Source organism: Balaenoptera acutorostrata, chromosome 10 (genome assembly GCF_949987535.1).
Source record: "Balaenoptera acutorostrata chromosome 10, mBalAcu1.1, whole genome shotgun sequence".
Classification (NCBI taxonomy): domain Eukaryota; kingdom Metazoa; phylum Chordata; class Mammalia; order Artiodactyla; family Balaenopteridae; genus Balaenoptera; species Balaenoptera acutorostrata.
In genome coordinates this window covers 106,232,406-106,259,930 of record NC_080073.1, presented here as the reverse complement: position 1 = coordinate 106,259,930, position 27,525 = coordinate 106,232,406, and the positions used below count along the sequence as shown (strand labels likewise).

The window sequence follows — 27,525 nt, the reverse complement described above, 5'->3', positions numbered from 1 at the left end:
CAGCACCCTTTTTTGCACGGTTCCATGGAGTTAGTTGCGCAGGACTGAAGGGAGGACCGGGAGCAACTTCTAATCCAAAAGCTACTTCCGTCGAGTCCAGCTCTCCGTGAGCACAAACACCTCGGACGTGGTAATCCCACAGTTTCTTTGGTCTAAAACATTTACAAGGGCAGTGCGAACCAGGCACTAATGTCACGACAATTTTTTTTTTTAACATTGAGAGCACCTTTACTCGTTTCATTTTCTTTTGTCTTCCTCAATTAAAATACGGCTTCTGAGCTATTGCATTTCCCTTTCATTCAAAGCCTGTACACACGGAGCCTGACACGGAGAGAATGTGCTCCTTGTTGGAAAGCTTGTTCTGTTTCCTCCAAACCAGATAAAGTCCGCTCAGATGTGCTGATGGGCGCCTCCCCCCCGTGCCCCCCCCCAACCTCGGATGCCTTTCCCGTCCTCCTCCCGCGTGTTCTTGGGTGGGCAGAGACCTGGGGAGACGCAGCCACCAGCCGGCTCACTGCTCTCCTGAAGCACATCTGGGCTTTATATCAGGCCTTTAATTAATCCTCAGTGAAAGCCAAGCTATGACATTTTGACTGGGCAGGCTCCAGTTCTGGACAGGCCTTGATTTATTGCGACTGAGTCTCCACCAACTTTGATTTATTTCAGCTTTGGGGAGGAGGGCAAGCTCAGAACAGAAAAGCGCTGTTGAGTGTAGAACACGTGACATGAGGACAGGACCTCCAGACTTCCGAGGGCCGCAGGACAAACGGTGCAGAAGAGAATGGCCTCTGAGAAAGCCATTTTCAAAAAATCTGATTCAAATAACGTTAAGTTGTACAAAACGAAACAGTCTTGGATGAGAGAAAAGGGCTCCCGAAATAGCTGGCTGATGGCAGCAGCCTAGGGAGCCCAGGCCTTAGCTCTGGGAAGAGGGGGACCCCCCGCGGGGTGCCCTGGCTGGGGAGCCGGCCGGCCTGGCCCTCCCTCGCTCCCACCTGCGGGAGAAGCCCCGGGACGACATCCCTGGTCAGCTTTTGGCTGATGAAGGAAGGGCAGATTTCCCGCGCTGATTTTTTTCGGGCAGACAGAGTAAGTCAAAGAAGGCATAGTCATTTGATGAAACAAAGACAAAGGAGTCAGCAAGTTTAACAAATAAATTTGTATCTGCCCTGGGAAGGCCTCTCCTGGCTGAGGTCTCGACACTCTGCTGTGGGCATCGCCCACACGTCAGGACGGTGACCCAAGTGCCAAATAAGGGTGTGCAGATGCCAGCCACGGCCCCAGCACCGGGCGAAGCCTCTGACTGCTAGGGGCCCTGATCCCTCCCTGGAGGGGGACAGCCCCGGAGCTCGTCCTGGCCGATGTCACAGGGAACGCGCGGCTGACAAAGGAAAAGTGTCAGAAACCCATCAGAGGTAAAGTTACGCTCCCCAAGGGGGACGATGGTAGGAAACCAAGTTGGAAGCAGAGGAAAGGGGACAAGGGCACGAGAGGTTAGCCACCTGCACATGCCCCGCCCTCAGTGTCCGGAGCGGGGTCTCCACGCACTCCGGGCAAGTTGCTTGGCCAAACTGCGCGCCGCTTCTTCATCGGCCAGATGGGGATGAGACGCTTATTCTGCAGGGCTGCGGTCCAGCTCTCCCCACGTCGCAGCTGGGCGTCCTGGTGCTGAAGACGCTGCCGGACACGGGACGCAGGAGGACGGGCGCTCACCCACGCACCTGCCCACGAACTGGCACACGGCTCCGGGTGTGGGTGGTGGGAAGGGCCCTCCAGGGTGTCTGGGCGCCCGTGTGCAGGAGCGGGAACCCTGCGGCTGCGCGTGTGCCTCCGCCACCCTCACCGGGCACGGAAAGCACGCATCGCCTTGTCCTCACCGCGCGCCTGGAGATGCTGTTCCCAGAGACACAGCGCTCTTCACCCGGAACCCCTGGTGACTGACACTGCGACAATGGGTGCGCACGGCCACAGCGCGGGGGCTGGACTCGGGGTGAAGCTGATGGACAGCGCTGTGCGTTGAGCAGCACGTGTGGGAGGGGGGTCCTCTGGGCGCCCAGGCGCTGGGAAGTCCGCGAATCCCTCAGAATCCTAGGTACGATTTAGGCCAAACCAGAACCCAAACTGCTGTCAGTTAAACAGCCAGAGATGACTTTGTTTTGTCATTGAAGCCTATTCTAATTTTTACGACTTTAAAAAAAAAAAAATCTGAAGTCAAAGTTATCTGAGTACATCTGTTCACTGCTCTTGGAATCTAAGCTTTCGCATCTCTGTGACATTCCAGTTTCTCGGAGATTCTGAGGAAGCCGGGGATTGCGGAGCCCAGCTGAGCAACGGCTGCACATCCTCCAGGCCCACGAGCTGCGGCCGCCGGGGGTGCGCGCATCCCGGGTGCACACAACCCGGGTGCACACGTCCTGGCTATACACACCCTGGGTATACATGTCCCGCGTGTACACCACCCACGTGAGCACGTCCCAGGTGTACATGTCCCGGGTGTACACGACCTGGGTATACACGTCCCAGGTGCACACATCCCAGGTGCGCACGAGCCAGGTGTTACACGTCCCGGGTGTACACGACCCGGGTATACACGTCCCGGGTGTACACGCCCCAGGTATACACGTCCCAGGTGCACACGACCTGGGTGTACACGACCCGGGTATACACGGCCCGGGTGTACACATTCTGGGTATACACGTCCCAGATGTGCACAACCCGGGTGTACATTACCTGGGTATACACGTCCCAGGTGTACACGACCCGGGTGTACATGTCCTGGGTGTACATGACCCGGGTATACACGTCCCGGGTGTGCACGTCCCAGGTGCGTACGTCCCAGGGCTCCTGCCCTCTACCCACCTCCCCCACAGGTGCTGGGGAGCAGGGGACTCGGCCCTCCGGCAGCCGCCTCCTAATCTCAGCAGGCCCGTGGGCTCCGGGGGTCCAAGGCTCCCTGAAGGGTGGCCACAAGGTCCCTGTCACTCATCACCCGTGTGCCCAGCCCCACGCGGGCAGGGACCGGCAAGCACCTGAGGTGGGGCCCGCGCACACGCACTGCAGCCGCACCTGGGGGAGCAGGCAGGGAGGGGCGCAGCGACCCTCGGCCTGACCCAGACATGGGGGCCTGGATGCACAGAAAAGCTGTCAGGAGCCATCCCTGCCCCTGTCACTTGTGAGCAGGAAGATGAGGCTGGGTTGCTCCATCCACGGGTCTGGGCCACGAGCCCACCCAGCAGCATCTCCTGGTGTGCACGTGGTTTCTCCCGGGTTTGACCGTGGGCTTCTGGGGAAGATGCTGCATGCGACTGCATTAACTTTAACTGCCCCCCAAGCACCCAGACGACCTAAAGCTCCATATGGTTGGGGGGTGTGGGGAGATGGCAAGCCAAGGGCCACACGGTCCCACGTACCAGTTTCCAAAGCCGAATTTTAGGAGAATTTAACAAAGAAACAAATCTGGCAAAAGCGATATATTGTGACCTATGAATAGACAGAACTTTCTAAAAATAGTTTTAAAGTTTTGTTTAAGAAACCAAAAACTGTGGATAAACAACAAGGTCCTACTGTATAGCACAGGGAACTATATTCGATATCCTGTGATAAACCATAACAGAAGAGAATATGAAAAAGAATATACATATATATAACTGAGTCACTTTGCTGTACAGCAGAAATTCACACAACATTGTAAATCAACTATACTTCAATAAAGTAAATTAAAAAAAAAGAAATCAAAGACTGAATAGATACTTTGGGCCATACAGTGTGAAATAAGGGAAGTAAAACAAACTCTCCTAGGAATGGTCTACCTCAAAGGGGACTTTCAACTAAACTAGGAGAACACTTTTCTTATGGGACGTGGAGTCTCTATTTTCCCAGATGAACAGGCCAGTCATCTCATAGAGCAAACGTCCACGACTTGCTCCCGTGTACAAAGCAGGGCAGTCACAGGACAAACGTGAAAGCCACCCTCCCCTGTGAGCCAGCGTGGCCTCGGGGGGGTGTACACTTACAAAAACACAAACAAAATTTTATATCAACATGGAGTTATAAATAATATGTTGTATGCCTGATATTAGAGGCACCACCCATCAATAAGAGGACAATACCGTTTTTTATACATTCCTTTTCTTATATTTTTCACTTACAAGTTTCATCTAAGGTTTCTCTTTGCCAAGTAGTTGATGAGTTGACCAGTTTTGTTCTGATTTTCTTTTGGTAAAAAATATTTATTGGAATGAAAAGTTTTCTGTGAGATACATATAGTTTGAGTTATGACATAAACTTCAGTAAAGATTGTGTCATTCTGATGTCATCACCCAGCTGACACAACTACCCAGAAAGCAGCAAGGGTGCTGGAAGGTAAACCTTCGGTTCAGCCGCATCTCCTGCTTTCTGACTCGCTGCTCCTGGTCATCACTCTGACCCTCCCATAAGCACCTGGCAAAGCATGACGTGTCTGCCCCTCGTTTCTGAGGCTGCAGGCGGGGGACGGAGAAGGGGGGCTTTGCGGTGGCTATTTGCTCACACATGGTTGGGCGTGTATTGGAATGACCTGCAGTATCCTGTCTCTTCATATTTTTAAATAACTAAAATTGAGAGCGGAAATCCAAGAATCTGGAGTCCTGGGTTAAAATCCCAGATTTGCCCCCAGACTCCTGGCTGACCCTAAAGGCAAGCCATTTTCGCCCCAGGGGAATTAAAACATCCACAATTAAAACATCCACAAAACTGTACCAACTTCTTCCAAAAAATGGTTTGAGATCCTTACCAAAAAAGATGTTGTGTACATGGAAAGAATGACATGGAGTCACTGAGAACCTAGGATGTCAGTCACACCAGTAAAGTTACAAGTGCTTAATTTATGTGTACTGCTGCCCCTAAGAAGAAAGAGAGCACACCATGAGCTTACGACGTTCCCTTTAAACAGACGTTTGGAGCTTGTAACTAGCAAAGCTTGGCAGTCTTCCAAACCATACAGAAAGGTGCAGCTAAAACGTTCTCCAACATTAAATGGATTCTTACTCTGAAGTTAAAGCACTTGTAAAGTAAATTAAGTTAGCCCAGAATTCCACTTGACAACTGGGATTCCGCCTCCCTCTGAATTACCTGTCTGAAAGAACAGAGTCACAATGTATCTGTCTGGCCTAAATCAAAGACCCAAAGATATATACTCCGTTCTTACAGTTAATCCTGTGTCAACAACTACATTCTTTCTCAGGTCCTTTAGGTAAAAAACTCCGGGATTCTCTGGATTGCAAAAGGATCTGCTCTAAGGCTTGAGCTGCCTTCCTTGTTACTGGTGCCCTCGGTGTCACGGCGATTCTTGTGTGGCTGCTGTCCCCAAGAAGGTTGAAGTCGTGCACCTGTGGCCTTGCCGGTGCTGGGAAAAGACTGGGAAGAGAGCCCTGTGCCTGCCCCCTTTAGCAGCAGGGACAGCCTGGCCGTGGCCCCATCTGCTCCTCGGTGGGACAAGGACAGGCCACCGACTGTCAAGTCACACGATTACTACAGAGAAAAAGTACAAACTGCTCACCCCAAACGACGGCCTTATACGAGCACCCAGGTTTTCTTTTTTCATGGATGCCCTTCTTCAGGATTCCATACACGTAAGAGCTGGTGTTAAAATATGAAGCTCTGTGCGTGAGAAGGCAGAATCTAAATCCACAAATCTACAGAGTCCTGGTGCAGCGCTCACGATGGCGGGGTTAGCTCGAGGTGTGACCTCAATGTGGCCAATCCGTAAAGTGTAAAATATATACCGGGTTGTGAAGACTCAGCACAGAAGAAAATAAACAGTGTAAAATGTCTTGATAACATTGTATATTTTTAACACACTTAAATGGTATTTTGGATATAATGGGTTAGATAAAATATTAAAATTAATTTCACCTGTTTCTTTTTACTTTCTCAAATGTGGCTACTAGAAAATTTTAAATTATATAAAATTAAATGGCTTGCATGTGTGGCTTGAATTATTATTATTATCCAATTATTTCTATTGGATAGTCATGTTCTATATCATCTCTTATCTGGTAAGGAAAAAGAAATAAATGTTAGCTTAAATTAGTCTAGAATAACTCATGAAAATTGAAAAAAAAAAGAGATGACATTGGGCTGTATAAATTATTTGTTTCATTTAGGGATTTCACAATGTCAAAACACCAAAGCATACTCTGCACCATTAAAAACAATATAAATTTTATACTAGATGGTAATTAGACTTTTATGGAAAAAGTGTTTATCAAGCTGGAATCTTATTCTCGGATTCTGAACCTTACAGCGCATACGGCTCTAGCCCCTCACTGTGAAGATGAGAAAGGTGAGACTCGGAGTGATAGAGTGAGTGTTTCAGGCTCCACAGTTCGAGGTAGCAGCACAGGCTGAGGACCCAAGACCGGGTGGCGGGGTCGCTCTCGACAGCACACGACCCTTCTGAGTCAGGCCACACAGGCCGAGAAAACGCTAGGTAGAGACCCACAAGATTTCACGCTCCATTTAGAGATAAGTTCCACACGCACCTATTTTACTTTAATAAAACAGCTCATGAGGTTACTGCCCTCTAGGAAATATGATAGAATATTTCTCTGAATAATTGAGTTTTAGCTTTAAAAAAATTGCTATGGAAAAATTGGTACTGTGCTTTTAAGAAAAACCACTGATAACTCCGGAGAAAGGGCAACTGATTAATTTTACCACAAAAAAGCTCACTACACGAACCAGTACCTAGAAGTGTTCCACATTTATGACTGTCGTGGTGACTGATCCCTGTGTGAAGACGCTCTGCCTTAGTTCCTCATCCCAGTGACAGAAGCACCTCCTTCAAGGTGGCCCAGTGCACGATGTGTTCCCAGAGCCTGGGCTCTGCAGGCGGATACAGTGAAGGTCTAGTTCATGTCTAACACAGAGAAAACAGCAGTGCACATCACATATTTGATCTGGGTAATAGGCCATCCAAGAGTAACGTTTCTACAAGTCATAAGCTTTCCCTACATACAGATTCGTCTAACCAGAGCTGGGAAGCCGTCTCCAGGGACATGCTAATGTCTCCCAAGGAAGGCCCATCAGAAAGTTCAGCTGCTCTGTCTCTGGACCATTAACGCTGTATGTGGAGTGAGGCTGCATCCCCAAACACTGGCCGTGGAAAAGTCATTCTTCTCAAATGAAAACTGGCATGTTAAGTGTACCCTCTGGGTTTGGGGCATGTTTCCCATCCCCAAATAAAATTTTAAGCACAAAGAGACAGAAATGCTCTCTCCTGCTGCTAACTGTTTTATTCAGTCATCTGTCAAATAAGGGAAAATGGCAAAAAAAAAAAAACAACCCAAACCTTTATATTTTCATTTCCTTGTGCCTGTTCTTGCCGCCATTTTAAAAAAAACCGTGGAGCTCGTCAAAAGAACAAGCCACGGTCAGGAGAGGGACACGCCTTCCCCGTCGCACTGGCTCATTCTCCAGGGAACAGAGTTGCCGCAGAGAAAGGACAATGCCGCACGTGTACAGTAACAGCAGTGACCACTCTGACTCGCAACATAAAGTGACCCATTAAAAGATTTAACTGTTCCTCATTAACTTTTCTCGGCCTCAATTTTTAACTTTTCTCCTCCTCTTGAAAGTAAAAATGAGCATTCCCTCCACCTGTGTGCCCCTTCAAGCGGCCGCATTCAGGCTCAGCGAGGTCTGGGGCAAACACCACAAACAACGAACTCCCTGGGCGGAGTTTCCTTGAACGTCTCCAAACCCTTCCTAAAAAGTCCAAAGTCTGAGGCTACATGGTTTAAACTGAGGGGAAGGATCAGAGATTGCATAGTCCTATTCTTCTAGTGTTTATCATTCCTAACCACTAAAAAGAAGTAACGTAAAGTTGAGTCCTTTCCACATGCTGGGCATTATGTTAAGCACTTTAAATTTATCTTATGCAGTAAAATTTGTGAAAAGTAGTGCCCACCGGTTAATAAACATGATACCTACAGAGAAAGAGAAAAAGATGCCCTGAGGGTCTTCCTCTCTCCACAGCTTGTGTATCTGAGCTGCACTGTGATATTGGCCAGGGTGGGGGGGGGGCAGAGGGAGGGATGAACAAAACCTTTTGATTTGTTTCTAAAAACAATGATGTTATATTAAAAAGTAGCCTTTCAGAAAATGAAAAGTAAGTGCACATTTGGTCAGAACATTTTCAAAATATAGGAACGCTACAACAAAAAAATACAGAATTTCACCTCCATATGCACATTCACCTGTGGAAATATATTCGATGCCAGGTGATCTCTGCCTGCACTGAAAGAAATCACCTTTTAGAAGCAGATTTACCTTCTCTCCTGTCACACAAAATAGGAACTGAGTAGAGAGACTCCTTCAGTTATAAAACTTAACTGTTATTATTTATTGTTCATTTGATTATTGTTGCTATACGATCCTTTTAGAAAACTGGTTAATATATATACTCTAGTTCATATATAGATATGAACAAAAAACGGAATATTTTTCAGCCACAAAAGGAAGGAAATCTTTCCATTTGCAGCAACGTGGATGGACTTGGAGAGCATTCTCCTAAGTGAATAAATCAGACAAAGAAAGACAAATACTGTCTGACCTCACTCTAATGTGAGAAACCTAAGAAATACAGCAGGCAGAAAACGGAGCTCACCAATACAGAGCACAGGTTGGCGGTTGCCGGCGTCGGGGAGGAGTGGGAGTAAAAGGCGAGCCAAGGGGGTGAAGGAGGTCAAAAGGTACAACCATCCAGTTCTAAGACACAGGAGTCCCGGGGATGTGACGCACCGCAGGGTGACTACAGTTAACGGCATTGTGTTGCATACTTGAAAGCTGTTAAGAGTAGAGCTTAAAAGTTCTCATCATAAGAAAAAAAATTGTAACTATACAAGGTGACAAGTGTTACCCAGACTTATCGTGGTGATCATTCTGCAGTATATACAAATATCAAATCATTACGCTGTACATCTGAAACTAAAGTAACGTTATACACCAACTAGATCTCAATGAAAAAATAACTATTGTTAGCTGACCCTAATTTAAGAAAACTTGTATTGCTGTAAACATGTCGATTCCATTCACAGTCACCTCAGGTGGCTGGCATGCAAACTTGGTGGCCCACTACCTACAAGAAATTTTAGAAGCAAGTTTTCCTCCTCAAAGAACAAAATGGTGTAATTCTTTTTAAAAGACTATATTTCAGTTACAGAAAAAAATACTACTACTATATCAAAACTGACAATAATACGCCTTTTTTCACCTTGGAAACTTTCGACTTGAAAGCAGCCTCTAGTGCAACTTCCCCATCGCCCCAGCGGAGTTCTGAGGCCACCGGGGCAGCAGCAGCGCTCAGAAACCGCAGGGCCGGCGGGCTGCAGCGCGCACGCGGCTGCTCGGGGACAGGAGCCCCGGCCAGGTGGTTCCGCTGACGGACGCCCCGCTTCTTTATAAGAACCGGAGAAGCAGGGACGGGCGAGCACAGAAGTGCAGGTACGGCAAGACGCAGAGCTCACAGGAGACTCACGCGAGTACGACAAGCACGGCTCCGCATGGTGTCCCAGCGACACCAACACGGGGTGGCAGGGAGCACGAGAGGGGGAAACGACACAGGAGGCGCAGACCGAGAGCCGCACGGTCGCCTGACGGCCGCGAGCCGCCAGCAGCCCTTCACAGGCAGGGCTACAGGGCGAGAAGCCAACCGCAGCGCCCACGAGTTACCATAACACGCAACGGGGAGCCTGTAAAGCCCAGGCTGAAGGGGCTACACACGCTCTGCACCCCGGCTGCTCACTGTGCACTTTACACCACGGTCACGACCACACGAAGCCCGCGTGGGGCGGCACCGGACACGGGTCCTGGGAGGGGGTGAGACCGCGCCGGACGCGGGCCAGGGGACGGGCGGGCCGAGAGCCTCGTGCCCGGGGCCAGGGCAGAGCCAGGCCCCCTGCGACGTCACGTGGGGCGGGCAGATACCTCCCGCCGCGTCCCTTCCCATCTTCGACCAGAGAGCCTCTGGGAGGGAAACCCTGGCCCTCCGAGCCCCCTCCCGTGCAGAGCAGAGCGGCCGCAGGCCGGGCTTACCAGAGGTGCGCGGCCTTCTCTTCTCCCCAGCGAGGGCCCAGGCCACGGGGCCGCTCACTGCTGCCGCCGCCGTGGGTCACGGGAGACGCAGGGGCCGCAGCGTGGACTCCCGGCCGTGAGGAGAGAGGAGCCCCCGCGGGCGCCCGTCACTTGCGGCTGAGTGAGGCTCCTAAGTGACGGGGAAGCACCGGGGGACCGTCTCCGCGTGGCCGGCTGAGGCGTCACGCAGCACGCTCGTCGGCTACGGGACCCGCTGGAAGCCACAGCGGAAAGACCGCGGGGGCCTGGAGCCGTGCTGAGACCGAACTGTTTCGTCTCAAGTCAGTGAGCGTCTCTGAGGAACGAAGGGCTTCACCTGCCACACGAAGGGGCTGCATCAGTTCCTTCTGTTTAAACTAAATGGACCAACGAGGCTGCTCCGGTCCGAGTCCACCCCCTGTCGGTGCCCCTGTTTCAGGCGCTCTGAAGGCTCCGCGGGCTGCAAGCAAGGGTGAGCATGCACGCCAGACGTGGAGGGTGCGTGCGTGTGCGTGCGTGTGCGTGCGTGTGCATGCGCGCGTGAAGGCGGCCCAGCCAGCGCGGGGAAGGCCCCTGCGGGGGCCGGGGGAGGTTCAGCCCCGACCCGACGGGAGTGGGCGCGGCCGCCTCAGGCGGGACAGGACCTCGAGTGCCACCCTCCGGTCACCAGCCTTGGCTCCGCAGTGCAGACGCTGCTGCTGGCCGTAAGGAGAAGGACGATGGTCTCTGCGTTTCAGAGGCGGCCGGCCGGGTGCAGAGCCGCGGTGGGAGCCCGTCCACGCGCCGGCACAAGGCAGGCTCTCGGCCCTCGGGTGCTGGTCAGGGACAAACTGAGCTATTCTGTCTCCAAGTCTTATTTTGGAGGAGGAAGGATAATAGCATCTATCTCACGAGACTGCTGTGAAAGTCAGCTTGTAAAAAGTATCAAGTAGTTTATACATTCAGTACTCAGTAAGGTCTTAAACTTGGAAATAAAGGCTAAATGTATATTTGAATGAATGGCATTTCAGATTCAGAGAAAGGTCTTTTCTTTAAAACAACAACTGACACATAGAGCAGGTTAAAAATAAAGGGCCGTCCTGGAGATTATGGTTTCCCAGTTATTCCCACACAGGCTGGCCACTCCAACCCACTACGGAGATGGGAAATGAGCTGCAGACACCGTCCTTTCACCTGCTGAACGCGAGCTCACGTGATTATCATGGTTTCCGCAGACGGGAGCCCTTCCCGATCAGATCAGGAGGCTTTAGCTACTGCAGGAAGGAGGGGAGGCCGGCAGCCCCCTCTTGGCGGGAGAAGGCAGTTCACGCGTGCCCAGCGCGGTCAAGCGCGGGCCGGGACCCTGGAGGCTCCCGCGGCTGCAAGAGGCCTTGGGGCGCAGAGCCAGGGCTTCCCACTCCGGATGCTGGTGACCCATCAGAGACGCTCTCGGCGGGGGGTTTAGATCCCCCCACCTGAGAGAGAAGGAGGGGTGGGGCCCAGGGGAGGAGGGAGGGAAGGAGGGGAGGGCCAGCGCCCTGCAAGCCAGGAAAGACCCCACGGGAATGTCACCTAAGCCTCCGCAGCCTGTTCGAGCCCACGAGCCTCCCGAGGTCCCACACCGGGACCTCGTTAGGGCTCATTTTAGCAGGTGACTCACTTGGCTCAGCCATTCGCTGATGCTTTAGTTTCCCAGAGCCTCAGGCAGACAGTTCACCACAATGAGGCTTTCAGCCGCCGCTGACAGCAGGCGGTGGAATTCAAGCCACCTAGGTCCTTTCTTCCAACTTCTCACTTGAGGTTTTTTGAAGATAAGGATCAAATGAAATGATTTCTGTTAAACCTGTATTTCCTGTACAGAGTTGATACCTTCTCCAAATTACATGATTGTACAACTATTAAACTAATACTCACTGCAGCGGAAGTCTGTGCTCGGAACGTGGAGCTAGCCTTTTAGCTCTGGCTCCTCACATGTTGCAGCTTCTTCCCAACCCAGTTCCTCGGGCCTGGGCTCCATCTCACAGGGCAGGGGAGGCCCTAAAGCCAGCGGCACAAATGCTGGTTTATCCCTAATTCCTGGTGAGGGTCAACGCTGGAGGCCAGTGAAAACAATAGCCGTCACATCTCACAAGAAGGACTAAATGTACCAAGAACCAACCCTGAAACGCAGTGCGGATCACAGGGGCCCGGTTGGAACCTGCCGTTGGAAGGCCAGGCCTGCAGTCCAGGGCACCTCCCTTCAAAGCCAGCCTTTTTCCTGTAAAAAATGCAAATAATAATTCCTGCCCTCCTAACCGTGGTCTGACATCTGTCAGGAGAATCAAATCCAAAGATGTAAATGATAAAGCACTACACAAACACAAGAGGATAACCTTCAGGGCTTTAAAAAAAAAAGGTCCAGTGAAAGCGCTTTGTATTTTGTTTTCAAACTTGAAATTTAAGATCCAGTGAAAATCACGCAAGTAATTCTGGACCCAAAGGAGGCACTATAAGAAAAAGCATATGAAACCATGAAGCCCGGGATTCTGATCTCTGCCCCTGCGCAGGTGAGCAGGACGGAGGTGCCACTGCCACGCCCGGGGGGAGCGTGGGGACTGCGTGGGCCTGCCAGGAATGCAACCTGCCTCCCAGGCTCCGCCCAGGCAACCCTCACCCGGCAGCAGGGCTGCCAACCTCCACCCACAGGTGAGCCAGCAGCCGAGGGCAGACCCGGACACCTGCATCCGTGCTCTGAACATGGGGAGGAAAGGACGTGGCACTCGGAGAACATAAAGATCCTGCAGGACCATCCTCCTTCCTTCACAGAGATCTCCCACAGCTACTATCAAAAAACTCTGCCTACGAATCTTTAAGTCAACTTTTACACGTATTTAAAAACAAAGATGGATCGTTAGAAAGTGAGCTGCTATGTGTGTGTGTGTGTGTGTGTGTGTGTGTGTCTGGGGGTCGGGGGAGGGGAAGGAATGGAGAGAGAAAGTTTCCAAAACAAGGGAATCTGTGATGGAAATCTTGCTCTATCAAGAAGAATCCTGCATCAAATGACACTCTTGAAAACTGAGAGGAAACACAGTGAGGGTCTCACAAAAGAGGTTTCTGAAGGAGCAGATGTCAACATTATCAGTCACACAAAGGGCACTTGACCTTGTAAACTAATGCTACTTCTGCGATTCCTAAATTTCGTCTTGTCAATCAGGGCCAATGTATCATTCTTTCTTTCTATGTTTTCCATCTGCTCAGATATCCTTCTTTTAAAAACGGGAATAAAAATAAATAAAAATAAAAATAGGAATAAAGTCTAATAATAGTAGAATCTAGAGATCATCAGGAAACTTACCACAGAATGAGAACGTATGAGCACTGCTCAGTGTTCCTTCACGGCAGCATGCAACAAGAGAGAAAACTGCTTGAACACATTTTGCTGGAATCAAGTAAATTCATCATAACTAAAACCTAAATGTGGTAAGAGCATATTCACATTTGCTCAAGAGTGGAAAATGTCTTATGCTAAGTATAGGAAACAATATCTTGATAGTAAGGGGAATAAAACACATCTCATATTTTCTATAAATTTGTTTTTATAAAGAGCTGATCAGATAGGGAGATTCCATTCATTTCAAGTATTTATGGGGCATCTGTTCTGTACCAGGCAGGTTGCGAGGCACAATTAAAAGAGGAACAAAATCCAGTCCGTGCCTTCAAGCAGCTGAGAGGGACAGACACAAGATAACCAACCACATCCTTTCCTATGTTTGTGGAGGAGTGATTTTATTCTCCGAGATTTCAGATCTTAGATTCTACAGGAAGTAATGAACAATGATTTAAGCTCGACCATTTTCTTTAGAATTCGAGAAAATATAGCAAAAGTGATCTCAAATATTTTACATAACTCACAGATAGCGGGGGACTGCAGGGTAATTTCGTCTCTTTCTTTAGGATCTTTACTAATAATTTCCAAATGAGGCTTCAGTCAACAGCTCAGACCGTTTCACAGATGGTTTCTCAGTTTTGCCTTCAGATAATTCTGCTTCTGTAAAACTTCACTTGTGAATTATTTGGGCTTCATGGAAGCCCCATCCATGATCTTCTTCGCTAAAATGAGAGGGGATCTTCACGCAACAGTCCCCCAGGTTCATCCACTCGGGCATATTGAGATTGCAGGCAGAATACAACCACGGCCTCTAGAACGACTCGAAAGGCTACGTGGGAAAACCCTTTGGAAATTTGGTCCCAAGAGATGGTGGCTTTTGAAGATTCTTTACAATAAGGCATCAAGAACATGGAACAAAGTCAATACCCTGTTTTGAAGCTACTTAACTAGCAAGTCAAGGTGTCAAACACTTCATTCCTGCACAATATCTATTCCAAACAAGAGCCCAGAGCATTGCCTTCTGCAAATCATCACTAAGCGTAGGTGACGTCATACTTTCTGAGAGGCAATTACATCCATATCACATGAGGAGTCTTGTCACTGCAATTAAAGAGCCAGTTTTCATTGTGGGAGGAAGCAGACAGGAAGCGGGCGCCAGCAGGGACAGGAGGGAGGGCGGAGGGGCAGAGAAAGGACAGGGCCGGCCAGCGAGGAGGGGACGGCAGCCGAGGGACCCTTGCCAGACACTTGAGACAAGAGTGAATGAGTCCCACCATTTACACGGTTATGTTCAGGAACTGACCCATGACTTTCTTGGGTGCGAGTGGTTTGGTGGCCCGCAGGGAATGCAGACGCAGCATCGGGGAGGGGGTGGTGAGTGGGGGGGGCCCAGGCTGCTGCTCAGTGCAGCTAACTGCTGCCCCTGAAAAGTTGAGTGGCGTCTACACACCAGACGCTGCATCTTCGGAGAGGGCAGCCCACCACCCTGCACTCGCTTCTTCCTCTCTCCACACAGACACACACACACACATTGCCAAGAACCACTTTTCTAATTTAAAGTCAGATGCTCAATTCTGCCTTTTGAAAACACAACTGAAAATCTGATCTCACAAGGTACCCACCTCCATGTTTCTAACTTATCTGTGGATGAAAACTTGAGGAATATCCATCCTAGAAGCTTCATTTGTTAACACAACGAAGTAAATAGGGCCTGCAGTTTATAGGGTGTGGGCCGTGGCCGCTCCTGTGGTGTCATCCCCAACCCGCGAAGACCTGGCCATGGAAATATGGCAACTACGACTTCCTGCACGTCTGCTGGGTGCGGTCTGACTGGAGAACGGGGTCAGGTACCGTTGACTCTTAGAGACGCAAACCCAGCAGGAAATCAAACTCCTCTCCTGAGTGTGAAGAAGTGATGTCCCAACAAGCAAGCTTTCCCTTAAGTAAAATCTCAGGAAGTTTAAATGCATCCTTTCCTTCCAGATCTGTGTGAATTAGCGCCAGGTGCAAAATGCCAGCAGCAGCCTGGACAAAGAGGAGAGGGGGCCTGAGACACAGCAGTCACCTCCCCAGCTCCGTCACCAGGCTCCCTGCTCCCCCCAGGTCTCTGTCACCTGCTGAGACCAAAGCTGTCCTGAAGGTCAACTCACTTGGTGGCCAAGGAAGAGGGAGGGTGGGCGGTTCCCAGCTCATTTCCCCAAACACACCCGGTGCATCCGGGCCTCATCCAGCCGGTGGGAGGGGTTCAGGGAGACCCGACAGCCAGCTCAGCGGCTCTTAACTGCCAGATACTCTTCCTCCCCTGGGACCACAAGTGGCAGAAAGAGAAAAGGACAGACGGTAATTTTCTGTCTCTCTGGGAAACGGAAAGTCACCCGGATCCCACTGTTGCCCTCACTTCAGCCTAAGGCAGGGGTGTGGCTCAAGCATCAGGCCTGGGCTGGAGACCAGGTGGCCTTCACCTCCATGGTCACCTCGGCTTTGAGCAATCACGTCCCCTCAGCTCCCTCGTCTGTAAGAGGAGGACGGACTCACCCTGTCTGGAGGGTTGTGCACATTATAGAAAACGATGGATATGAAGTTTCTGGCATGTAATACGTGCCTAACATTTGGCCATTTTTCTTATTTTTATTTCTGAAGGTAGCTTTTTATTACTAATCTGGGCTCCCCGACCAAAAAGAAAAAATTAAAGGAATATATTAAAATTCAGATGAATTTCAAAACTTCTCCCCTAATAATGTGAAAGTCCCCGGATTGCCTCTAGGCCAGGTTTCCCTTCAGGAGCATCTGTCCCGTCAGCCGTCGTCAGTAGAAGCTCATGATATGTTTAAATGGCTCTTTGCAGAGTCCAGACTCGGGTCTCTTGATTACCTGCGTATCCCAAGAGCAAAGGACCATCCTGTAGGTGGAAAAGCTTAAAGACTCTTGTGGCCTAGCCCTTAACAATAACTTACCTCTCAATCTTTTCTGGCTAATTCTATCAAGGTGCAACCACAGTGGGACCTCGTTAGCCAAACGGCTACTGTTCATTTTATTTAAGCTCAGGGCACCATTTCCCAACTCCGCACTGCTAGACGTTAATGCCCACTTTTCACTAGAAAGGGGGCAAGGTAAGATGTGTTTGGAAAACCCTCTACTACTCCCAGCAGGCCTAGTGCAGGCTCATATATGCTAAGTTCTGAGAAGGTGGTCTTATAGTAAAGAAATCTGCTGACCTTTATGCAATATAGCATTGTCTTGTCAGGAGGGTTTGGCTTTGGGCAGGGTCATTTGTAGCAACTAGAACCACAGCCATGGGAGACAGTCCACACAGGTGCTGAAGGAACAATGTTCCAGGCACTGCTGGTACACTGCCGGTGCAATGCTGGTGCAGTGTTGCTGCACTGCTGCTGCACTGCCGCTGCACTGCTGGTACCCTGCCGGTGCAATGCTGGTGCAATGCTGCTGCACTGCCGCTGCACTGCTGCTGCACTGCTGGTGCACTGCTGGTGCAATGCTGCTGCACTGCCGCTGCACTGCTGGTACACTGCCGGTGCAATGCTGGTGCAGTGTTGCTGCACTGCTGCTGCACTGCTGGTGCACTGCCAGTGCAATGCTGCTGCAGTGCTGGTACACTGCCGGTGCAATGCTGCTGCAGTGCTGCTGCACTGCCGCTGCAGTGCTGGTACACTGCCGGTGCAATGCTGGTGCAATGCTGCTGCACTGCCACTGCACTGCTGGTACACTGCCAGTGCAATGCTGCTGCAGTGCTGGTACACTGCCAGTGCAATGCTGCTGCAGTGCTGCTGCAATACCGGCTGCCTGAGCTCACTCGGACGTGGCACACAGCACCGCGTGCTCTCATGAACACAAGCCGACGCTCCGAGTTCATGCCGAGTTCATGACGGGAGTCAGGCGTGAGAACAGGTTGCGGTCGGGGCACAGAAATATTTAAGAAGATGAAGATATTTTAGAAGTTTGAATTGTCAACTGACCTTATCCCATAAGAAATGCATATTTTTGAAAACCTGTGTTTGTTAAATTGTGTATTTATAGCCCCAAGCCATTAGCGCTACAGCAATTTTTAAATAGTCATTTTTTTCTCAAAACACAACAATAACTGCAGATGTTAATTACAGCAGCTGGGTGGTAGGTATATGGCTGTTCACTGTAAAATTCATGCAACAATTCTGCATCTTTAACAATGTTTCTAATAAAATAACATAAAAGATGTAACTGCACATGACTTGTTTATTCTAAAGTACCATATAATTTAATATAGTTTTTATATTCTTCATTTCAAGTTGAAATACCTCTTACCCACTCAAATAATGTTTAAATCATTTTGATCTAGGAAACAAGACTAAGAACAGAAGTTAGTGAATCTGAATCAGCAACAGGAAATGGCTTTGTATAAATTGCTGGAAAAATGTTTACAAGGAAGAGATAGATTCTCATCAGGGGTGTATAGCACATTAATGCTGATTTTTAACAGGATGGCTATTATGTCCTTTTCGCAGATGGATAAATTGATGTATAAAACCTTGTTAAGACTGAGGCTCACTGATCCAGCTGGGATCACCTACACCCAGTCTGGCAAACGCTCTCTACTCTTCATCATTAAAATTCATCCATAAATAAGAACATATAAGTCACTTAATCTAAAGATTTACAAATACAACATGTTTACGTATAAATGAGAGGGATTATATAATTAAAGCATATGTAAATGAGATGTTATTATGACCTGTTTGATCTGTGCTGGCCAAGGCTTCTTTACTCTAAAGCTGATTATAGCGCCAGGATGCAGATGTCTTTTAAACAAACAATGCTTCTCATTTTTCATTCTTAGCCTTGTTGATTTTAATTTTGGCCACACCTACTTCTACTCATAAGTCTGTGAAGTAACCTCATTTTAATATATTTAGAAATGCAAAGGATGGTAATATTTCTTAAAATGGAGATAGCGAACTATGGATTCTTATTTAATGATGACACTTTTTTTAGAAATCATGAAATGTCGACTTCTTTCAGAACCCATAAGTGAGCAAATGCTTTTTAGAGCATCAACATGTGTTACTGTCGGAGCCAAGGGAATCCTCAATATGCAAAACCCACCTGTATTATGGAACAAATCAGGTGTTGAACGTCAACGAGAATGACTTAACTTTGTATGTGTGTTTGTGAAGTCTGAAAATGTGACACTCTTACTGAAAAGCCAGAACCTCTTAACCCTCACGTCTTACTCTCCCGGATATCTTGGCTCCTGCGGTTGCTGTACTGACACATCTCGGCAAGGAATCTTGAAAATGACATCATTTGGGAAGACCTTTTTGAAGTCTTTGAGCCACAGTGTTTCTGAAATACTTTCCTGTTAAACAAATACAAATGTGGGCCCTTTGTGCCAGGGTTGCACTACACCCAGGAGCAGTGCTACCCTCGGCATTTGGGGATGAGACGACAGCACGGTCCTTCCCGCAGACCCACTGAGCTCACGAAAAGTTTTCTTGTTACTTATGTGTTTATGTAACAGTCTCATGCCTTTTTGTTGAATTTTTCTGGCCTGTTTTCAAAATGTCATTTATCTTTTTCCCTGATTGAAAAAGTTTATACATACTCATTTCAATATATGGAAAATACCGAAGTATACAGAAGAAAATAAACATAACCAAAAATAAGTATTACTAACATTTTGATATACTGTTTCTCACACTATCAAAATCTATTTCTGAGTTCCAATAACAAACTTCTTTTGTACCCCAGTGCAAAAATATAAAATAAAATAGAATGAAATTTGATCTATTTGGTTCCCGAAACTGAAGAACAAGACTTTGGATAAAGATGGATACCTACAGAGCCTTCTGTGTAGCTCTAAGTAAATGCAGAAGCTAAAAGGTTATACACCAAAATGATATTATTGAAAAAATAATGCACTTATTTTTACAAAACTTGCCTCATATTTTTAAGAAGGTAAGACCATACAGGTTAGACAAAAGAAAGTTTCAGCTTCTCTTGTTAAACATCTCCTTTCTCCCACTTTCTTATTACTTCTGAAAGTATGGTCTTACATATTTTTAACGTAATGTTCTTAAGATATATCCAAGGGCGACTATCATAAAATGCTTCATTGTATTTACAGTTTAGAAGAATACATTTAAATGATCTAAATGTTACGTTGTTCAAAATTTAAAATCAGAAATCTTTTTGTCTGTAATATAAATCAGAATTAGGTGTTTAAGTATGCAACATTTTAAATTGTTACACACAAAAATAATAACACTCTGAAGCTGACCTCTGGGTTAGCCAGTGAACTGCTTGTTTGCTTAGGAAACCAGATCCGGTTTCCCAGAGAGGCATCATTGAGGACAGAAATAGTCTCCCGAGTACAGGAAATCTGTAAGCACCTAAACAAGGACCAGCAGACTCTGGGACAAACACAATGTCACCAACATGCTCCTTCACGTCTGGCCACAGAATCACCACGGATATCTAAAAGCATACTAATGCCGGAAAGGTAAGAGGTAATAATTTGTTTAAAGAAAAATCATACTACTTATATATGTAACATATGTAACCCAAACCAAAACTTAATATGCACATAAATCCCAAGACTGAAAGTTTGAATTTCCCTTTAACTACACCCGTTGTTCTGCAATAGCGTTATTACTAGCATCTCTCTCTTTGCTCTTTATTGAATGGACACAATCACGGGTGTGAGTCACAGGCTACCAAGCGCACAGGTAATAAGCAGAGTCTGAACCAATCGCTCTGTAAGAACAGCACTCTGGGAGTGATTAGTACAATAATGTAAACCTGAAGGTCTCAGATTATACAAATTGAAATCAGGCAGTATTTCTTGCAGGTCTGAGGACTAGTTCTGTTATAACAAGATGCTCTCACAGTTAGTTACGCGTGTCTTGGGCAGGGATGAGGGAGTGGCACGAGGAAGACGCTTTAGAAAGGAAAGAACACCATTTACTTTTTATCCATCATCCAGACCACTGACAGGCACCTTCACTTTGAATGATTAAAAGACGGGCTGTGAGAGGTTTCCCCCTTCCAGGGGGGTGCGGGACGGCCTGCACACACCGCTGACCATCCAGCCGGGAGGGGGCCCAGTGTGAGCTTCACCACATCTGCATCAGCACCAGCGTCCCTGCCACCTGCCGCCACCTCCAGGAGAGCTCTCCCCGAGGCCTGGCATCCGGATGCCAGCGGCTACAGGTACTTAAAGACCAAAACGCGAGGGTTCCTACCTCCACGTAGTCCTTGGCGTGGCCCCAATCTCGTTTGGCGTCCAGATTCCCCAAGCTGAAACATTCCAGTTGTCCAAGGTAAATCTTAGCTACTGACCGGCTAATTTTTCGAGTAACAAAATTAGCTCCTAAAAGAGACAAAAGATGCATTATCAGTCAAGTGCATTTGACATTTAACAGTTTGGTGAACCAAACACAATCTCAGCCTCTGGGCATTTCTTTCATTCTTTTCCCCCCTTTAAAATAATAATAAAAGAAAAGAAAATGAAAAAGACCATTAACTGTCATTCAGACGAGCTAAGGAGCTCTCGCTCTGAGTGTCACATCAGCTCCACTGCCATAACAAACATTTGTCTTTGGGGGACGTCTTGGCATTCCTCATTTGCTGCTGTAACATGCGATCCAGGCACCCAGCCAGAGAAAAGCTCTCGGAATGCCAGTTTTTAAACAGAAAATTCAACAGGGTTGGACGAAGGGAAATGCCAGAATCAGACCACCCTGATTTTTTCAAGAACATAAACATCATATATTCCTATTAATAAAACTACTTTGGGGTTCACGGGGAGAGAGAGAGGAGAGCAACTTAGCTCCCAGGGTGTAACTAAAGAAAACGAAGAAGAAATGCGTAAGTGGTGATCACCCTTATTTAGAAACCTGCACAGCCAACCGGTGCTAAGTCATAAGTTTCTAGACTATCTGTACTCACTACAGTGCCACCTTCTAATTTCATCCAAGTGTCAACTGCAGGATAGGATTCCTGAATTCTGTATAAATATTTTGATATGATTGGATGAAAGGTGTCGTAAACTAAAGGAGTGAAATTGTTTTAAAGTTCTCTGGTCTTTAATGAAAGCTTCTGTCCACTTTTAAAAGATCACAAAGAAGGACAAAATTAAAAGGCACTTCTGAGATAAGTTTATCTATACCCCTGTATCTAGGTAAGGTCATCACAAAGCACCAGGTAATGCCAAAATCTCAAGGTAATTAACAGGCACATGAGCTAGTCAATAATGGCTTCAAAGAGTTTAGACACATTACCATCATAATTATCACATAGCAATAACTTTAGCTTTGTTCTTTTGCATAAGAAACAGGGAGGTGAATGTTATGAGAAAGCTTGGGCTTCTAGAGAAACTGGCACAGAGATAAGGGGAATTTTTCTAAATAGGTTTTCTCAGTTTTGGCAAGAAGATAGCCCCATACAAGTTCAAACACGTACTAGACTCACTTACTACACAAACTCAGTAGACACATTTCACTGCCCTATCATTAAAAATTACGATAAGACTTCCATGGAAATCCAAATTTTCAGTTTCTCTTAGCAGTTGATAGAGTACTTGAAGAAATCCAGTTTCAAATTTGCAGGGCAGCTTATAAAACACAAGTGCTCCTTCAAAAAAGAGCCTTTGAAAATGAAGTATTTATCAGGCACAATCCTTCTCAATCTATTACCAACTAGCAACTTTTTATTTTCTAATAATTTAAATTTATAATTAAATTTAGACTTGATGCCTGTCTTTGTGCTTTAATGTCAGGACTATACCATCATGCCAAAATTTACTAGATAAATGTGTGATGCCAAATCATCAGATGAAGCTCCCAACACCAAATAGCTCAGATTATTCTATCTACCAGTAAAGTAATGCTTAGGGGTGCAGTGGAAGCACTGACGTTGTTCCAGCATTCTACTCCGGCCTGCTGTTTATTCCCTCAACCAGCACTGAGTGAGCACCAAGCAGCGAGCCCTGAGCAGGGGCAGCAGGGAGTGAAGAGGAGGCCCCCCCTGCTAAAGTAGCCCAGAGAGGGGGAGATGGACAAAGCAACCCCTGCTGCGAGAAGTGAGATGGCAGGTCTGCAGGGACGAGACGAGTCAGGGCCCCGTGCACGATGCCGCAGCGACCACAACTCCGCCCCTCTGATGAGCAACCCACGAGCTAAGAATTATTACCCGCATTTTGTAGATGACGAAGCTGAGATTCAGAGAAGCTGTGCAAACTGGCCCTTCTAAGCCAGCTGTCCGATTCGGTCTGTGTGGCTGCAAAGCCCAGGCTCTCACCTGCCAGCACTTGGCATGGATGCTAGTGGGCATGGAGCCTTCCTTCTCGGGATCCAAAATGATCTTGGATACCTAGTCAGTTACTTGAAATTTCTAGTTCTTAGAACTTAATTTTAATTTTTTATTTATAGCAGCTTGATTGAGATGTAATTCACATACCATACAATTCATCCATTTAAAGTGTACAATTCCATGGCTTCTAGTACATTCACAGACTGTGCAGCCAGCCCAACAATCAATTTTAGACATTCTCACCGCCCCCAAAAGAAACCTGCGCCCTTTAGCCATCCCGCCCCATCTTCCCCCAGCCCCCTGGCCCTGGGCAACCACTCATTCATTTCTTCGTCACTAGAGATTTGCCTATTCTGAACACTTCACATACATGGAATCATATAATATGTGGTCGTTCGTGACTGGCCTCTTTCACTTAGCCTAACATTTTCCAGGTTCATCTATGTTACATGAATCAATCCCTCCTTCCTTCTTTATGGTTGAATACTATCTCATTATGCGGACAGAGCACATTTCATTTATCCATTCATCAGTAAATGGACATTTGGGTTGTTTCCATTTTTGGCTATTGTGAATATTGCTGCAGTGAACACGGATGCACAAGCTTCTGTGTGGGGATTATGTTTTAATTTCTCTTGGGTAGACACCTACAGATGGAATCACTGGGTCACAGGGCAGCTCTACAATGAACCTGTTAAGGAACTGCCGACTGCGCTTCACAGCAGATGCAGCAGGTGACAGCCCCGCCAGCAGGGCACTGGGCTCTCACGTGCCCACACCCTTCCCAACAGTCGCTAGGGTTCCATCTTCTTGATGACAGTCATCCTGACGGGTACCAAGTGGTATCTCATTGTGGTTCTGATTTGCATTTCTCTGATGACTACTGACTTTAACCCTCTACGTCCTCATGTACTTATGGGTCACTGGCATATCTTCTTTGGAGAGATGTCTATTTGGGTTCTTTGTCCAGTTTTTAAAGTGTGTTACTTGTCTTCTTAATACTGAACTGTAAGAGTTCTTCATACATTCTGGATCCAAGTCCTTTATCAGATATATGATTTACAAACATTTTCTCTCATTGTATAGGTTATATTTTCATTTTCTTGATGGTGTCCTTTGACACACAAAAGGTTTTTTTAGTTATTATGAAGCTCAATTTGCCTATTTTTTTTTTTTTTTTTGGTTGTATGAGCTTTTGGTGTCATATCCAAAAGGGCTTCGCCTAGCCCAAGGAAGGTCTTGAAGAGTTTCTCCTATATTTTTTAATGAATTGTATCGATTTTGTTCTTACCTGTAGGTATTTGACCCAATTTTAGTTAATTTGTGTGTGTGGTTAAGATGAAAGGGCCCAACTTCATTCACTTGCATGTGGATATAGGGCTGTCCTGGCACTATGTGTTTGCTGAAAAGGTTATTCTTTCTCCTATTTGAGTTGCCTTATACCTTTTGTCGAAAAGCAATTAACCATAGACGCATGGGTTTATTTCTGACTTTCAGTCCTATTCCAATGACCGAAACGCCTATGTTTAGGACAGTACCACACCTTCTTGATTACTATAGGTCTCTGGTAAGGGTTCAAATCAAGAAGTGTGAGTCTTCCAACTGTGTTCTTTCTTCAGACTGTTTTAGCTATCCTCAGTCTCTTGAATTTCCATACGAAGTTTAGCATCAGCTTGTTAATTTCTGCAAAAAAGCAACCCGGGATTTTGCAGGGATGGTGTTGAATCTGTAGGTCAGTGTGGGGAGCACTGCCCACCTCAGCAACACTTCGCCTTCCAGCTCATCAGCACACGGGCTCTTTCCATTGATCTGTGTCTTCGTAAACTGCTTTCAGCAGTGCTCAGTAGTTTCTAGACAATACGTTTTGCACAGCTTTTGTTAAATCTGTTCCTAAGGACTTTATTCCCTCTGATGTTATTATAACTGTAACTTTCCTTAATTTCATTTTCAGATTCATTTTAAACATTATTACTTCCACCATATGCTTCGTTCATTCCTGGGAGAGGCTTAAAATGATTTTTTTCTCAATTTGTTCTCTTCATTTTCACTCCTTATCACACAAGACTGCTGTTTTTTGGAGAGAACTATAAGCAAATCATGACACATGAGGGCTGAGGCCTTAGCAGTCACTTTGTCCAGCCAGCAGCCTGACCCAAGCCGTGTCCCTCGCTTTCCCACCTGTGTTGCTGTCACCAACCCACCCGCAATGCAGGACGCGTCCCTCCCCAGACTAGATCACCTGAGTGGTTTTGCTATTACAGCACACTCCAATTATGGAACTCCCATAATTATGTACATAGATACTTGATCTCTAAGAGCCTTGCACTACAAGACCGTAGCTAGGAAGAAGACCGAGAAATGGAAAGTCAGCCCAGTGAACCGACCAAAGGCTGCTGGTCACTGGCTCTGCTACACAAACCATGTAACAGTCCCTGCACACCACAGGACAGGAACACCTGCCAGGCCAAGTCACAGGGACACCCAAGCAGAGGACAGGGCGTTGCAGACCACGAATCACTACAGACACAGACGGAATTAATATCATCACGTCCTTGTTTGTAAAACAAGGATAATAACAGTACTTACCATGTAGGTTTGATGTTTAACTGAGAAAATCTAGGTAATGTGATTAGCAAGTTCTCAATAAATGTTACCTATTATTACAATTATTACATTACAATGTTAATGGTACCTGTAATTAAGCCTAAATGAAAAGTTCAGATTTCTTAGTTCTTTTATGACTAAGTCTCTTAATTCTCTGATTTTGAACGTCTGAATAAACAGCCAGAGGCAGGCGTGTGGACTTACTTACACAGCCAAAGCACTAATAAACATTTCTAACCTCATAGTAGGTTACTTTTTCAAGGTAAACTCATTAACCAAGGAAAATAGAATATCCATATAAATGTATACTAATAAGAAAGAGACCTGGGTTTCCCTGGTGGCACAGTGGTTAAAAATCTGCCTGCCAATGCAGGGGACACAGGTTCGAGCCCTGGCCCGGGAAGATCCCACATGCCGCGGAGCAACTAAGCCCGTGCGCCACAACTACTGAGCCTGCGCTCTACAGCCCACGAGCCACAACTACTGAGCCCACGTGCCACAACTACTGAAGCCCTTGCGCCTAGAGCCTGTGCTCTGCAACAGGAGAAGCCACCTCAATGAGAAGCCCTTGCACCGCAACGAAGAGTAGCCCCCGCTCGCCACAACTAGAGAAAGCCTGTGCACAGCAACGAAGACCCAACGCAGCCAAAAATAAATAAAATAAAATAAATATATATAAAAAAAGAAAGAGACCAATTAAAACGGGTTTTAGTCCAAATACTGGCTCTAAGATTGAGATCATGAGTTTTGCTAGCGTTGACAGAATGAAAAATACAGAGCTTTTGTTTTGGCAATACAGCCAACAAGAAAAACTGCCACATTAAAAAACACCAAACTACGCTGGATAAAATACTATTATTATTTATTTAAATTCAAAGTTGAGTCTCCAAGACTGCCCAAGCCATGGTGGGCCCAGCGGGGTCAGGGCTGGTAGCAGGGCGGGAATGCCATCTGAGGACCTGGAAACAGCTTCATCTTTCATTTCCAATCTGAGGCAAAGGGTGAGGGCTTTCAGGTAGATTCTGGAAGTAGGGTTACACGCCCTGTGAGTTATTTTTAATTCTGTTACTTGTATCAGTGCCATGACCTTAAATGTCTTAACGTCTCAGTTGTCTTATCTATAAAATGGGATAATAATCGATACTAAGGATCAAATGAGATGCTAAATTAAAAGGCTGTAGAATACTGTATTAGTCATAAAGGTTTATTGTCTTGGATATTTTTACTGTGATAAATCTTTTAAAATAGTAAAGCTTTTTTCTCATGCGTCTCTCTTTATGTGACATTCTCCGCTGTTAACCCAAGGCTGGGGAAAGGTGAGAAGAGCTACACCAGACAGTCAGAAGGACCCAGGTAATACTCATCCCTATCATTCAAAATAGGATTCTGGAACAAGACAGCAAGTGTGAAAGCAAGGCTTCATGGGAAAGTAATTTTCTAGATAACTTCAGTGCAGCAGACGCCAGTGTGGTCGTAGCCCAAAGTCCCTCCCATGGGTGACGCCCTCAGGCTCTGGGGGGCAGGGCCAGGCCCGTGTCCAGGCGGGAAGGACGGGAGGGGTGGCTCCAGGGCTCGTGGGGAAGGACAGCAGAGGCAGGAGAGCCTCCAGGTGAACGCAGCCTCTGGGCTGCGGTACCAAGCAGAGCAGATTGAGGACACGGCCGAGGAGAAGCCTGTGCCGTGCGGCCTGTGGAGTCCGGGGAGCCCCCCGAGGAAGCCACCCGGGCCTGACCAGCCTGGGGCGGCTGCACCAGGGACACTAATGAGATGAGCCGGCGTGGAGGCCCTCCGCCCTCACCGGTGAGCCGGGTAAGACCACCCGGAGGGGACCACGGGTCAGACGGGGCAGTGGGTCTACAGTCCACGGAGCCAGACACGGGCAGAGCCAGGAGCCCAGGAAAGAGAAGGCCCTGGGCTGATGGGCGCAGACACAGGAAGGGCCCGGCAGAACCCACGCCACCTGCTCGGCCACCAGGCAAGGGTGCAGCTGAGACCAGCAGGCCTCCGGGCAGAGAGCTGCACCCGGGCCTGAGGACACCAGGGGCCCCTGCCAACACGAGGTCCAACCGGCCACATCCGCGTCCCACGCGCCGGACACCACCTCCCAGAGACCCAGGGGAGGACAGCAGGCCCGAAAACCTGGCTTCGGAGTCACACTAGGGTAAACAGAGAATTACAGA

General features: G+C 47.5%; 1 protein-coding gene across 3 annotated transcripts in view; it reads right to left on the bottom strand.

The window, feature by feature from the left end:
- GMDS (GDP-mannose 4,6-dehydratase) overlaps positions 1-27,525 on the bottom strand; it is a 486,505-nt gene that overhangs the window by 230,154 nt on the left and 228,826 nt on the right. For 2 of the 3 annotated variants that reach the window (XM_057554716.1, XM_057554715.1), the window contains exon 7: positions 20,674-20,801. In XM_057554716.1, the coding sequence (XP_057410699.1) occupies positions 20,674-20,801 (128 nt within the window). Of the gene's footprint in view, positions 1-18,644; positions 18,789-20,673; positions 20,802-27,525 lie in introns of those variants that run through there. The other variant, XM_057554717.1, reaches the window with a different exon arrangement.